We start from the raw sequence: 15,369 nt of genomic DNA, 5'->3' as shown, positions 1-15,369 counted from the left end.
AGAGAGCAAAAGAGAAAGAGTGGGTGAAATGCAGCAGGAAAGGACTGGGGATCAGACAAGCACCGGAACAGAGAGATGGAGAGTGGAGGAGGATGAAACCTGGGTAAGGACAGAAGAAGGGGGAAACAGGAGGCCAAGGGCAATGAAGCTCAGCCCCAGAAGGTCTGACCTCAGGGAGGCAGGATGTGAGGATTGGGGCTGGCCAGGTGAAGCTGCGGTGAGAGCAGCAAAGGGAGTCCTAAGGCCAAGCAGTCACTGGTGGCTGTAGAAGGGCAGCGGGGAATGGAGCAGCTTGTTTCCAGCCAGAGCTCCCTCAGCGTGCCTCTCCCAGGGCGCCATGTCTGGGCAGCAGGGTGGTGTGCGAGGCAACCTGCAGGCCAGGCAAGTGGACAGGGAGCAGCTGCCACTGCCGAAAACCCCTTCCCCGACCCCCAGCTCAGCTGAGTGCAGACCAGGAGAGTTTGTGAAGGTAAACATGCACCATGCCCCCGGCTACCCCTGGGGAGCACTGACCTGCCCCATTTGTGCACCACCCTACTTGGGCAACTGGCTGGTGCCTCCCGCACAGGGGATGACGGAGGGCACTACAGGCCGGATAGGGCCCGCAGGCCGTATTTTGCCCACCCCTGATTTAACCACATAGAGGAGTGAACCCTTCAGACAATGATTGTCTCTACCCCTTGAAGAATATGAAAGCTTCAAAGTGTTTAAAGTGGAGCTGCTGCACAAAGCTGCAGCTAAGCAGGGTGATGCACTTTGCAGAAGCTAGAGGTGCACTGATACATCCACCTGATAATTTGGCCCATAAATGTCTGTACTGTATGGAGCTGTAGTGCAGTACAAAGCAGAGCCAGCAGTGTGGAGAAGGAAAGGGCTGCATCCAGCTGGTAAGTTGGAAGGAGAGGGGGAGGGAAGGAGTGTGGGGAGCACATCAATGGCCCCCCGTGGCAAGGGAGGGGGCAGGGGCAGGTGCTGCCCAGGCAGGGTGGGGGATGGGGAACAGAGGCACGGCTCCTGCCCCCGGGGAAGGCATGGGGGGGCATACCCCTGGATCTGTGCATCACATGGCAGGCCACAGCCAGGGCTGCGTTAGGCTCTTCTCGCTGGGGGCTGGGCTCAGAGTGGGCTCCAGTGGCACTGGGAGGAGGGAGGCTGCAGCCATCTCAAATTTAACCACAGCTCCACTCCCCGTCCTGCACTACCATGCAACAAGGCCAGAGCTTTTCCTGGTGCTTCCTGTGCCCTCCCAGGGTGCATGCAGTGGTGGGAGCCAGCCCCACCCCACAAGCTACACCTCTGTCCCACCCCCCCACCCCGCTCTGCTTGGGCAGTGCCTGCCCCTGCCTCTGCTCCCTTCTTCACCACAGGGGCCACTGATCTGCCCTTCCACATCCCTTTACTCGCCTCTCCTCTTCCACCACAAGAAACTTACCAGCTGAAGGCAACTGTTTTGGAAATTGGATCAGTATTGGCTGATATGCCTCCTTAAATATCGCCTATTGGTATCAGCCCCCAAAACCTCTATCGGTGCACCCCTAGCAGTCTTTAAGAAGCAGTTTGTTGCAAAGGCTGCCAGCCAAAAAGCATGCTTGGAAAAGAGTCCAGGTCACTGCCTGGCCTGTCATTCCTCTCAGCTACTTGGGTAGTGACTTACCACACCACGGCCCACCAAGGAATAGGAAATTAAACTCTCCAGTGTTTGCTGCAGGAACCTGCCCATTAACTGTTCAGAGGTTTGTAATGCACTTCTAAGAAACCCTAAAGGCAAATTACCCTCCTGAAACAGGTTTCAGGAGCTGAGAAGAGAAATCTGAATGGAACGTGATGATTCTGCTTAGTTGGTTTGGCTTCGGATTTCTCTTGCTCACTGGTTCAGATGCCTTCTGTGTGAGGGGCTTCGTCAAACCACCACATGATTGTGCAGCCTCAAACTCCATGCTTTGCCATCTATTACATCTTCTCTACAATGCTCATCTTATTGGGAAGCTGGCGTTCCCTGGAAAACTGAGACCTGCTTCTTCACGCGTAAGGCTGCATTTTACTGTGTGTGTCCTGTCTGGCAGGTTCTTTAGTCCTGGGGGACTTTTCAACGTGGGGATTGCAACCAAAAAGTGGATTACAAGAAAGGGTCATGAACAAACTTTAAAAATGAATTCTCCTTTAAAGAAGAAAAATGCAGGAAATGGTGGCTTTTCCCTCGCAAGTTGGCAGAGCTCCAGCCTGCCAGGGGCTGCTTAGGACCCCTGGTACCCCACACGGAGGGGCTGTGGCCTGGGGCTGAGGGGCAGCAGGCTGGCAGTGAGGAGCAGCGGGTCGGGACTAGCTACTGATGTTTACAAATGGATCCTGGTACAAAAAAGGTTGAGAACCGCTGCTTTAATCAAGGACTGAAATAAATTGCATTTATGTAGCGAGCTTTCATTTGGTTGCAAATCCGACCCCCCTTGGCAGGTATCACTCCACGTGCCACACGTTTAACAGAAGAAGAGACATCGCTCCGGGCCGAACAGCACCTGCCAGTGCTGTCTCCCATAGGCGGGAGTTTGCCCGCGGCGGCCTTCCCCTGCAGGCGGAACAATTCCGCCGCGGTGCCGCGCCGCAGCCGGACGGTTTACGTGAGGCACCGGAGGCGGTTCCGGTCCCGGTCCGTTGCTGTGGCGCGCGGAGGCGTCGTTCTGCCAGGTCAGCGCCGCGCGAGGACAGCCGCCCCTCGCCCCCGCCCCACGCGTGCTCGCGGGGCTCCACGGAGAAGGGTCCAGCCCCCTCCCCTTTCCCGCAGTGAGCTGTCCCCCGGCCCGAAATGGTTAAGCCACCGTATTTTCTAGTACACGCGCCCGCTGCCGCCCAACATTGGGCTGCCGATACTAAGGGAAGCTGTATTTTCTGCCCAGCCTAGAAGCCCCCTGGGTTGATACCACAGCTGCCCCACTATGGAGCTGGGATTGCTGTTCAGGCAGCTGAGGTAGTTGGTTGACTTGAATGGTCCATTGGTGTTTGTGGGTGTTAGTAGCAGTCTCCCCTTTGGAAGGGCTCTGATGTTCTTAGGGTGTTTTTGCTGCCTGCTCCGGGTCTCACTTCTTATTTCACAGCCTTGGAGACTCTTAAGTTCGTTTTTAAAACCACAGATCCATCCATGGAGACCTCTTGCCAGCAGCAGCTAGGGTTTCAACTTTAGTTAAGTAGGAAAGGAGGGTAAGTCAGCTGAAAATTAGGCTCTCCCTGCTCTATGAAGCCATAACAGGTTATTTTTCCTCATTCTGCCTTTTAAAAGCACAGTGTTCACTGTATTTCAGTGCATGCATGTGAGAAAATATGGTAAACCAAGCACTGTTACTTCAGCTACTAATATAGGTAAATATGCTGCATTTATATTCTTGTTTACAGTGACTAGTTCACATAGAAATAATTCACAATCAGTAAAGCTGCTCTGAAGTACCTATTTTTGACAAAATTAAGTCGGCACCGTAAGTTGCATGTTCTGTAGTGTTAAGAGCAGGGACATACTAAATTAGTCCCACTGTTCTTGTAGTACGTAATTAAACACAGTTTGTAAACATCTTTGCTTTTAAATGTGTGACTCTTGCACTTAGCAGTTTTGTAACCAAGAACATTTGGGCAACATAGAAAGACATGGATGATGAACCTGAAAGAACCAAACGCTGGGAAGGAGGTTATGAACGAACATGGTAAGCTTTGTTTTATCAGTTTTTACTTTCTCTTAAGAGTCAAAAAGTTAATTTACATGTACCAACAAATTGTTTTTTTTTTCCTGCAGGGAGATTCTCAAGGAAGATGAGTCTGGATCACTGAAAGCAACTATAGAGGATATACTCTTTAAGGCCAAGAGAAAAAAGTGAGCTGTCAGTTCAGAAGTACTGTGAACATATTAAAAATGTCTTTGGTGTGACTCTTTTGAAGTCAAAGGAATTACAACAGGAGAAAAATTGTCCCCTTCACTAGATTAAGTTAGGGGTTCCCAACCTTTTTATGCTGTGGTCTGGCAAACCATGGACCAACTGTGACCAACGTCCTTTTTTTTTTTTTAAATTCAGTATAAAAAAGGGTTGGCTGCTGGTCACTTCTGGACTTTTGGTCCCTTAGCCAACCCTCCTGCGAACCAGCTGGGGATTGTGAACCCCTGAATTAAGCAGCAGTATATATGCATTATTTATAAATGTGTGTACTTCATATTTTTAATACCTTCATGGACTAAATTTGGTATTTCCATTTCCTAGTTGTGCTAGAAAAAGGTGGGGGGCGTTTCTCAGCCTACACTTCTAGGACTAAACAGTTTTATGTTGCATAGGTCTAACTTCTGGTGGGCCATCGGAATACCACTTTCTCCCAAGTTGTATGTATTGTAGTCGGTGTTTAAAGTGGAACACATAACTTTAATTAATCCACTGATACAGTAACCGTGTTAGTGTAGAGCAGTGCAGCTAGACCACTGAACAGACATTTTATCTCTATATGTTCTTTCATAAAGTGGTCTTATGCAAGTTATATTTGTTTTGAAATGGTTAGGTATTTATCTAATCTTGTTCTGTTTTCATCAGATGACTTCTGTTTTACATTCTTAATTTAAAAACATGCTAGGTAAAGGCTAGTTGTTATTCACAGATTGATATTATAGGAGAATATTTGGGCCATAAATTAAGTATATATAATTTTGAAAAATCTTGAAAATATCTTCCCTCCTCCCTAAAAAAAACATTTTGCAGCATTTCTTTTTTTAACTTGAAACGCACCCACACCCACATGCGCACCATCTCTTTAAAACCATCTACTGCCATAGAAGTTAATGACAATTCTGCACGTGATGGAAGTGTAGGATTGGCTGTAGTTATTGGTATTGTTTTAGATTTCCCTGTTAAAAACTTATACCTCACTTCAGTTGTTCTGTTTTTTAACAGACTCTTTGAACATCATGGCCAAGTCCGACTTGGAATGGTATGTTACCATCTTCCCTTTGACTCCTAGAGCTAATGTTATGTTTGAGATAAATTGTGCTATAGTGACGTGAGGGGTGGTTAGCCATGTTAATCTGAAATTAGGCAGAATGCAGGGTAGATTTGTACTTTATGGTCAACCTTTCAGCCCTATGCCGGATCCTGGGGCCTGATCCAGCATGTGGTTGGCATGTAGTGTTGGTTAACAGGTGCAATTTGGCATGCCAGCCCAGCCCTGCAGACTGACTCCAGTCGTAGCCTGACCAGCCATGCTGGGGCCAGCTGTGGAGTGACACAGCACCCTGGCACACGGGGTTCCCTCTGGGACTTCCCAGTGTCTCCCCATGGGTCCAGAAATTTGGTGGCAAATGAGTGGTGACAGTGGTAATTGCACTGGCCCTGGCAACCATAGCAATTAATCCTGCCACTGTTTGCATGGTCAAACACAGAGGAAGAAGCTGGGGATGGAGCACCACCTCCCAAGAGCAAGGGCGGGGTAGGGCAGGGAAGCTCACTGGGCTGGGGTGAGGACAGCGGTGCCCCTCTGCGGAGCAGGGAAGCTCACTGGGCTGGTGTGTGGTGGCGGTGGCCACAGTGCACAAGCTTCCCTGCCCCACAGAGGGATGCTGCTGCCCTTGCCCTGCCCCAGCTCTGCTCCTGGAAGGCAGAGGCGCTCCGCCCCACTCACCCACGCATACCCCCTAGGACTGGTATGCATACCCCTGGTCTGAGTAACAAAATCATTTGGCTTTTGTGAGTTGGAGTGAGAGTGTTATATAACAGATACTGATAGTGTCAAAGATATGGAAGACCTGGGTTCTTTTTCCTTTGTCAGAACCTGCCCTAATAAAATCACAAAGCCTGTTGATTCTGCATTTTAGTTATACATAAAATAACCAGAACTATATTTATTTTATTCACATAAGTAAGCATTCCATTGGTGAAATGTTGACTTCCTCAGTTAAAAGCATTATGTAAATATGATGTAATAATCTTTTGAGACTGCTGAAAGCAATTTGTGTTGATCAGAAAAAGGTCTTTGTCCACATTCTGAGTAGAAGGTAGTGAGGTACTTAACCTCTCTAATCATCGCCAACTAAAGAGTCATTTGGGAGTCTTGAGTTCTTTTGATACTCTGAATTTTGTGTGTCTGATAGTGAAAGGTATGATTTTCTTCTGTTCATTTAAATGACATAGACTGCACTTATTTGCAGATTTTTATTGTTTTACATGGCTACAAGTTGATTTATTTCAGACGAAGAACTTCTTGAAGAATTAATCTTTTCTGATGATGTTGCAGATGCGTCATCTTTATGTGGTGGTTGATGGGTCAAGAACTATGGAGGACCAAGATTTAAAACCTAACAGGCTTACTTGTACCTTAAAGGTATTTGTTTTATTCAAGTTCGTTAACTTACTCTTGTTATGATACATACAGATGGGGCAACTACTTTTTACTACATTTGTATAACTAGGGAGGAGTGAATGTGATGGAGATTAAGCAGTATTAAGCACTGAAATTCTGTTTTTAAATATGTGTACATATCTGGCCTTTTAAATTTCTCATATAGCTTCATAGATGTTAAGGGCTGGGAGGGACCTCATGAGATCATCAGTTCTAACACCACCCCCCCCATGCTTGGGCAGGAAAAACTGCTGGGGTCAGATGACTCCAGCAAGGTGAGTGTCCAAATGTTTTTTGAAGATTTCCAGAGTAGGTGATTGTACTACCTCTTAGGGAAGTCTGTTCCAAACCCTGGAACAGACTCTCCTCGTATGGCCTGCTCCCCAGACATCTAATTATACGCATAGCCCTCCTTTGGACTCTCTTGAGCTTCTCCACATCCTTCTTGAAGTGCAGTGCTCAGAAGTGGACACAGTACTCCAGCTGTGGCCTCACCAAAGCCGAGTAGAGCAGGAGGATGATATCTTTAGACTTGCTTGAAATTCATTAGTAGATGCGTGCCAGCATTTTATTCACTTTGCCGGCTACCTCATCGCATTGTTGGCTCAAGTTCATTCTGTGGTCTGTCACGACCCCCAGATCACTTTCAGTTGTGGTGCTAGCTAGTGTAGCACTGCCAAGCTTGTAAGTGTGTTGTAGATTATTTCTCCTTAGATGGAGCACTTCGTATTTCTCAGTGTTAAACGTCATCAAGTTTTGATCCACCCATTTTACAAGCCTGTCCGTGTCAGCCTGTATCCCCAGCCTATCCTCCAGTGTGACCAAACTCCCCCATAATTTGGTGTTGTCCGCAAACTTTGTCAGTATGCTTTTAACACCCAAATCCAAATCATTAATGAATATGTTGAAAAGCTCTGGTCTGACTACTGAACTCTGAGGGATGCCACTGGTCACTATGTGCCACGTCGATTCAGTTCCATCTATTAGTACGGGTCTTGCCTCGGGGCCAGTTTCCTAGCCACCAGACCGTTAGGTTGTTGAGGCTGCAGTCCCCTAATTTTACCATGAAGACATTGTGGGAGACCAAGTCAAAGGCCTTTTTGAAATCCAAGTATATGACATCAACCTCGTCTCCCTTATCTAGGTGGCATGTTACCTGATCATAGAAGGAAATAGAGATTGGTCAGGCATTAGCTGCCTGCAGCAAAGCCATGTTGGCTATCTTTTAGAAAGCTGCCTTCAGTTAGCCTATCACTAATGGATTCTTTGATAATTTTTTCCAGGATTTTTCTAGGGATTGAGGTCAAATTGGTTGGCCTGTAATTCCCTGGGTCCTCCTTCCTTCCTTTCTTGAAGATAGGCACAACATTGGCCCTCTTCCAGTCTTCTGGAACCTCTCCCAAGCACCACAAGTTCTCAAATAGCTTTGCCATTGGTCATGTGATGATGTCAGCCAATTCTTTCTGGACTCGGGTGTAGTTCATCGGGTCTTGCTGACTTGTAGATATCCAGCCTCTCGAGATGTTCCTTCACGAGGTCTTCGCCAATTATGAGTGGTGATCACCCCACCTTGATCATCTTGTATCCTGTCAGGCAGGGTAATAGGGTAAGATAGAGATGTTTTACTAGATACACAGGACAGACATTCATCGGATAAAACAAAAATATTTGGTTCCTCCTTTCCATGTAAAATCTCCTATGTGGTTACATATAGATTACATTGAATGTTTGTCAGAGTATTAGGGAGAACGTTTTGAACTTAATTTTTTATTTAAATAACTTTTAATGGTGGTGAAGTGTCTTATCAAAATAATTCTAACCTGCTGTATATATTAACTAGAATGTTGGTTAGTGAATTTGAGTCATGGAAAACAGAGTTTGTGTGGATGTAACATGCCATGCTCCCTCCTTCAGTCCTTCAAATGGTTACATATTTGTGCTAGATTTTAGTCCATATGAGTAATGTTTTTGACTTGAGTGGACCTACACCTATGCCTAAAGTTAAATGTGTGTGAGAGTGCTTGCTGGATTGGGCAAGCCCATTAGTTGCAGAAAATACCACTTAATGCGGATGTCTACGTAAGACATTTACTGAGCAGTACACTAATTAGCTGCACAGTAAATGTTGCGCCTCTACACATATGTCCCTATTAGGCTGGCAGAAACTAAGTAATTTCACATCAGGGTAATACTTGTAAATACAAGTACTATCCTGCTGCAGAGTTGTTGTTTTTTACTCTGCAGCACTGCTCATGTAGACACTGATGGGCTTGGCTGGTGCATGAGGATGCTTCATTGTGGGGCTAGCCAGCAGGCAGGCCCTGCACTGAAGCACCCTCATGCCCCAGCCAGCCCCTCTGCAGTATGTTGAGCTGGGGGGAGTAGCCCCGAGCTGCCAGGCTGACTCCCAGGGCCCCCTGGCAGCCAGGGCTGCTTTAACCTGGCTCATTGTGCTGTGGTGTGATGCACACGTGCAAACAGCATGCCCAGAGCAATAAACCCTGGGGCAGTAAGCCCCAGAGTTTATTGCTTTGCATTAATATGCAGGTGTAGATATGCCCAGTAACCTTTATCTTTGATATGAATTACTATGTAGAATTTAGTAGTTTTCCTGGTTCACAACTTGTAAGTTGTAAGGATTCCTCACTAGGATATATAAGTCATAGTTCCCATTATAGGGCCACCTGCAAGATTGCCTAACGTAAAGTTTTGCTGAGGTGCTGGGCAGCTAACATTAACCTGCTAGGCCATATATTGGGAATACATATACTAATAATACTATAAGATCTATGTTAAATTTGCTTCAGAAGTAACATGGATGACCAAAGCTTACAGTGTACTGAATGGGGAAGTTTAGATTTTTGTTGCACTTTCTGAAAAATAGGAGTATTAGAGTATTCAAGGTACAGAATGCAGTTGTGTGTAGGCTCCTCCCCTCCCTTCCCTGGGTCATACAGGTATTAACAGCTAGAAGATATGAACTATGATTATGCTAAATCTTTATACTTCTAACTTTCTTTTTTTAGTTATTGGAATATTTTGTTGAAGAATACTTTGACCAAAATCCTATCAGTCAGGTAGGTATACCTGTGCCAGAAATTAACTGTTCCAATCACTAATTAAGCAGCAGCCTTGGGGGGGAAAAAACTTGTGGAGATTGTTTTGAAGTCTGTTTCAATAAGCATTTTCCAGCTGATTTTTTTAAAATTAGAATCCTCCTTTTCCTTTTCTCTACTAATCTTGTTACATTTTTATTTTCTCATTAAAGGATGAGGGCAAAATTCAGTTGGCTCTTTATTTTAAGATTGTAAGTAAATGCTAGCACAATTAGGATGTGATTATATTTTCTTTCTGGTATTTAGAATGTAAAGAGAAATGTTTTAGTTCTTTTGGGCTAGAGGCATAATAAAGTGAAGATATGGGAATATGTATTCATCTCACTGTAAAGGGAATTTCACTAATTATTTCCTGTATATCAACGTAAGAGTAGGTGTTAAGTTACTATACCAACACAAACATTGTAGTAGTACTAACACTGATCAAAAATGACATGTTAAGTAATACCCAGTCTACGCTAAGAATACAGATCAAGTTGATAACAGATTAATAACAGAACTGTTTCTTTCAGATTGGTATAATTGTAACTAAAAGTAAAAGAGCTGAAAAGCTGACAGAACTTTCAGGTAGGTTCTTTCATTTTTATTGGATAACTCTTGCCATTGTTCCGACACTAATGCACTAATTTTACAACTAGTGTGGTGGGTTTTTTTTAAGTCAGTAGAGATTTACAGGGGCCCTTGTGTCCATTTCACTGAATCCAGCTGAAATTTGGGGTTCATTCACAGAGGTCTATCGTATTTAGTATTGAAAATAACATGCAACTTGGAGTGAGAGTCTTCTGCATGGAGGTTTTAATGTTTAAAACAAATGTTCTATTTCTGCCTCGTTGGTCTTTTGGAATCTCAAATGAAAAACCTATATCTTATTGTACATACACTGGTTAATTTCAGTCTTTCCCTGTTTCTTTTTTAATTTTGTAATTAGTGGAGGCCGTGGGGTCCAGTGCAAGGATCAGCAACCTACAGCCCATTCAGCCATTGGATTGTCCTGGAGCTGGGGGGACTTCAGTGTCATTTGGTGGTGGGGTCTTTGTTTGCAACTGGATCATTCCACTGTTAGAAAATTGTTGCTGATACCTGCTGTCTTGGATTGGACATGAGACAGAAACAGGGTCTTTTAAGTTCTAATGTTAGTTTTATTACTAGCCAACTATGTGGCTTGGGGCAAGTCATTTTAGCTTTCCATATCTATCTGGCGAACTAAGATAACTGCTACCTCAGTGAACATAGAGTTAACTACCATTTGTATAGTGCTTTGAGCATGTAAAGAGCAATGCATGTTAAATGCTGCTATTTAGACAATTTTGAAACCATTCATACTAGGACTTTTTTCAGATTACATGTTTAATAGACTACCAGTATAAATATTGAGATGGCATCTTAAAGATTGCCTTGTCTGTTGTCTTACCTTTTTCAGATGATTTATTTTGTTTCCTTGCAGGTAACCCAAGAAAACATATAACTGCTTTGAAGAAGGCTGTCGATATGACTTGCCATGGAGAGCCATCTCTGTATAACTCCTTAAATTTGGCCATGCAAACTTTAAAGTTAGTATGTGTAGGTTATTGTAGGTTTTATTCTCTTTGAACAGTATAAATTAATGGTGCTCAACCTTTTGGTCCCGGGGAGCAGATGATTGGCACGGGTCTAGTCTGCAGACTAGATTGGGTCCCTTGCACCAGGATTGGGCATTGTGCTGCCTCTGCCCATGCCTGGATTGGGCCCCGTATGGCTTGGGTTGGTCCCTGCATGCCAGAATCAGGTCCCATGTGTTGGGATTGGACGTGGGGCCCCACATTGCTGCTGCCCAGCCCCTCATGCTGGGATCAGGCCCTGTGTTCCAAATCTAGTATATAAGGTCATGTTATCTGGCCCATGGGGCTTGCTATGGGTCTGGAAATTTGGAAGCAGGGGAGTGGTGCCACTGCTTTTCCGGCATTAGTTTTTCAGGACTGTGTGGAGGCCTATAGGCCAGATGACATGGTGCCTAGGACGAGGTGTGACTCATAGGCCAGGGCTTGAACGCATCTGGTATAAACTCATAAAACACTTATTTTAAGCAGTGTTTGTTTGGCACAGCTTACTCGGGCAGAGTCTCAGTTTATGCAGAGTGTACAGTTTGTACAGTGTGATGCTCATTTGAAGGTTGTACTGCAATACAAACAAGTCACTTTGCTGTTTAATATAACTGCCTCTTGAAATAAAAGAGTACTTAATATTTCCAGACAAAAATGGGTACTGGAGTTCAGGTTGATATTATTTAATTTAGAAAAAAAATTAAAGCATTGTTTATCGTTAAGAAGTGGTGAATTTTTGATGTATTGCTCTAAGGTATTGTCTATGATAGTACTTTATTAGAAGATGCTTAAAACTGAACTAGCTTGTATTTATTAAATCTTTTTCAGTGCAGTTTTCTGTTTCAATAAATGTATTAATAAACAGTTGGCACTAAAGCTAGCACATTGAATATTACATGTAACATTTCATTCTCTGCTCCTCAAGATATGGTCAGGACCAAAGCTGTTATACAGTGGCCTGCAATAGTTAGATCTTGAACTATTTACTGTATATTCACTAAAGCAAAGAACATCTCTAGATTTATTCTCATAGTAGCTGGATCAGATTCTTAAATTTTAGCAGACTTTTCAGTATGTGCTTCAATAAAGTATAATAAATGGGTTACTTATTTTTTTGAACTTGGCTATGTGGACAGGATAAATGTGACCTAAGTTACAGTAACAAAATGGGTATTTGATAGGTTGTTTTCCATTATTATTATATTAACAATAATGTTTAAAGACCCCACTCAAAATTGGAACCCCCTTTGTCTTGTAAACGAAGCTGAAGATGGCATAGACCCCGTCCCTAATGAGATTTATTAAAACACCCCAACATCAAATTTTGTATAAGTGACAATACTTTTAGTTTGTATAGCTAAGTTAAGTATACACTTTCTTATTTTTATAGGCATATGCCAGGACATACAAGCAGAGAGGTTTTGATAATCTTCAGTAGCCTGACTACGTGTGATCCATCTAATATCTATGAGCTAATCAAGGTATGGAAAGGAATTGTTAGTACTGTATGGGAGGGATTGGAGGAGGGAACTATAGAAGTCCAAGAAAACAGTTGTTTCATGTCACTTTGTCAGTAAACTTCCAGTTAGAACTTTTAATCTTTTACAATATTCAGTTCTGCTAATTAATTTTTGTGTGCTTTGCTCTTCAAATTGAAAGTGTTTAAAGGAAGTTAAAATCAGAGTATCCATCATAGGCCTATCTGCTGAAGTTCGAGTTTGCACTGTGCTTGCCCGAGAAACTGGTGGTAAGTATGTAGATCTATTTATATGCTAATGTCACGTTGGATGGAAATTAAGTTTTCATATTTAACTTAGTAAATTCTGAGATTTAAGTAGGGTGTATTTCTTTTTTACTATATTGTTATACTAGGAGAATATTTCATGATTATTGATCCTTCATTTTAAAGATGTGTGAGTTCATTAAATTAGTTTTATAATTGCTGGTTTGAAATGATGATATAGGATAGTTAAACCTTAAAAAGGTTGTGTTGTGCATGTTTACATTATTTGAATAAGTATTATGTTTGTATAATATTTACTTGCTTAATTAAATAGTCAGCTGAGAGTCGTATATTTTCTTTCTTCATCATAGGAACATACCATGTGATTTTAGATGAAAGCCATTATAAGGAACTGCTGATCCACCATGTTACTCCTCCTCCAGCCAGTTCAAGTTCAGAATGCTCCCTTATTCGAATGGGTAGAATCTTGTTTTATTAAGCTCAGTCTGTGTAATTTCCATTCTTGTGTCCCCTGTACAAAACCCACACAATCAGAGAAGCTGGTAGGAGCATAATAATAAATAACATGTCATTATTTTTATTTTAACTTCTGTTTTAACTGAATGGTTCTGATGTATTTAATGTTGCACTCGCAAAGAGTTTGGCTATTTAAATTGAGGATGAAAATGAGACAAATTGCTCAGTTTTCAGGGGAAGGAATTAGCTTACTCAATATTATTTGAGCAATAGTGAATACACATAATATTTTAAAAACAAAACTGTAAGTACTATGGCTTTCTTGTCTTTCTATATCACACTGTATGGCTGTCTTAGAATATCTTGCTCAAAACGCTGAGCCATTTAAATTCATGCTAATATTGCTATGGGGTTCTGTATATATTAATAGAAGGCTTGTCAGCTTGTTCCTTTCTAACAAATAGAACAAGAGCTTTTGCCTCCATCTGGTGGAACAATAATTCTGAATGAGTAAGAGTCAGAAGTTAACCCTAAGTAGTAGTAGTGGTCTGCTACTCTGTCCCTGGGAGAATTTGTCCATATCTTGATAACAAGTCCCTCTCCAGTCACAGAAGTAAATATTAAATTTACATTAATAAAAAATAGATCTTTGGCATGAACATCCTTATAATTTAAGTTCTGATTTAACCATAGTCTCATTTATACTCTCCTCTTCCTTTTTTTCCTGCTGTATCATGCCATTTTCTCTGTAGTTGTTCTCCAGAAATTGGGAGTTCTATCAGTTTCACTATCCTGATAAAAAAAATAAACAAAAAAGACTGTTTTGGTAGGGAAACTGTGAAGTGTGACTGATTTAAAAACAAATTCTGAGAAATTGGAGAGTCTTTTATACAGGCAGTCCTTGGACTTATGACACAATTGGTTCCTGAAAACTGCGTTAAGTCGAAACGTTGTAACTTGGAACCAATTTTCTCATAAGAAACAATGTTATAAATGGGGGATTGGTTCCTGAACCAAGGCCCGATACCCTATTTTCACCAAAGATACCCCAGAATCTTGTACTAGATCAATTATAGATGAGTAATATAGCTACATTAATGTATTTATCTTGTAAATAGCAATCATATTGATTTGGAAGGACTTCTTTGAGGTGACTTTGCTGAACTTTTTGAAAGGATCTTGGTTAGACTTTTTGAAGGGATCTTGGCTGGAGTCATCTCAGGAGCCTTGGGTGCAGGTTTTTCTTGAGTCTTGCCTGCTTTCTTAAAGAGAGTGTGTAAGGCAGTTTGGACAGATGTTCTCCAGGGAAATGAGTGACATAGCAAACTTGTTTGCTGACATGGTGATGCATTGGATCAAGCATTGTAAAGTTGAAACTGATGTCATAAAGTTGAAAGGTGTCAATTTATAAACATTGTAAGTGCGAAACGTTGTTACTCAAAACATTTTAAGTCAAGGACTGCCTGTATACTTAAAAGTGATAATGTAGGACATAAAGTGATGGAATATTGTTATCTTTTTTTAAGGTTTTCCTCAGCATACAATAGCATCTCTCTCTGACCAGGATGCAAAACCATCTTTTAGCATGGTGTAAGTATGGTTAGTTTGTGACATTTGAATATTTGTTGTATGTAGACATAATTACAAAATGCACATTTTAGTGAAAATACAGCAAGATATGAAAATGAATGAGCAGCTGGTTGTATTGTGAGTTTTACATATAAGGCCTGTGCAAATAGGGAAGTACTCGATTTGGATTCGGCTGATTCGGAAGACAGTGATTCCATTTGGAAATTTGGATTACTGTCCTGCTTTGGTTCGGTCGAATCAGCTTTGGAAGATTCAGCGCTGATTTGGAGAGATTGGTGATTCGGATCAGCTGGGGAGAGGCAGGCACAGCTGGGTAGCTGCAGGTTCTCCCGCAGCTCCTCTGGTTGTGCCTGCCTCTCCCCAGGCGGGGGGAGCCATGGAAGAATCCTCCATGGTTGCCTTGCCTAGCCCCAGCCTCCTGGCAATTAAAAAGCCTCGCACTCACCAGCTGCAGTGGGGTCTGTGGGACATCCTGGCAGAGCCCCCCCATGTAGACCCTGTTCCCCGATTGCCCTGGCCCCTCCCCCAA

The 15,369-nt window shown here is 42.9% G+C and overlaps 1 protein-coding gene across 3 annotated transcripts in view; it reads left to right on the top strand.

Moving 5' to 3' along the window:
- Positions 1–2,620: 2,620 nt before the first annotated feature.
- LOC109308056 (general transcription factor IIH subunit 2) overlaps positions 2,621–15,369 on the top strand; it is a 17,249-nt gene continuing 4,500 nt past the window's right edge. The window contains exons 1-13 of one of the 3 annotated variants that reach the window (XM_019532288.1): positions 2,648–2,682; positions 3,294–3,351; positions 3,594–3,686; positions 3,776–3,853; positions 4,914–4,950; positions 6,250–6,336; positions 9,381–9,431; positions 9,983–10,037; positions 10,915–11,020; positions 12,441–12,531; positions 12,710–12,797; positions 13,145–13,252; positions 14,777–14,840. In XM_019532288.1, coding sequence (XP_019387833.1) covers positions 3,631–3,686; positions 3,776–3,853; positions 4,914–4,950; positions 6,250–6,336; positions 9,381–9,431; positions 9,983–10,037; positions 10,915–11,020; positions 12,441–12,531; positions 12,710–12,797; positions 13,145–13,252; positions 14,777–14,840 — 821 coding nt within the window. In that variant the 5' untranslated portion in view covers positions 2,648–2,682; positions 3,294–3,351; positions 3,594–3,630. Of the gene's footprint in view, positions 2,683–3,293; positions 3,352–3,590; positions 3,687–3,775; positions 3,854–4,913; positions 4,951–6,249; positions 6,337–9,380; positions 9,432–9,982; positions 10,038–10,914; positions 11,021–12,440; positions 12,532–12,709; positions 12,798–13,144; positions 13,253–14,776; positions 14,841–15,369 lie in introns of those variants that run through there. The other 2 variants (XM_019532289.1, XM_019532290.1) reach the window with 2 other exon arrangements.

The sequence above is a fragment of the Crocodylus porosus genome, unplaced genomic scaffold (genome assembly GCF_001723895.1).
Source record: "Crocodylus porosus isolate Cpor-Errol unplaced genomic scaffold, CroPor_comp1, whole genome shotgun sequence".
Taxonomy (NCBI): domain Eukaryota; kingdom Metazoa; phylum Chordata; order Crocodylia; family Crocodylidae; genus Crocodylus; species Crocodylus porosus.
Note: the sequence above shows the minus strand (reverse complement) of the source record. Positions and strands in the feature narration are given on the sequence as shown.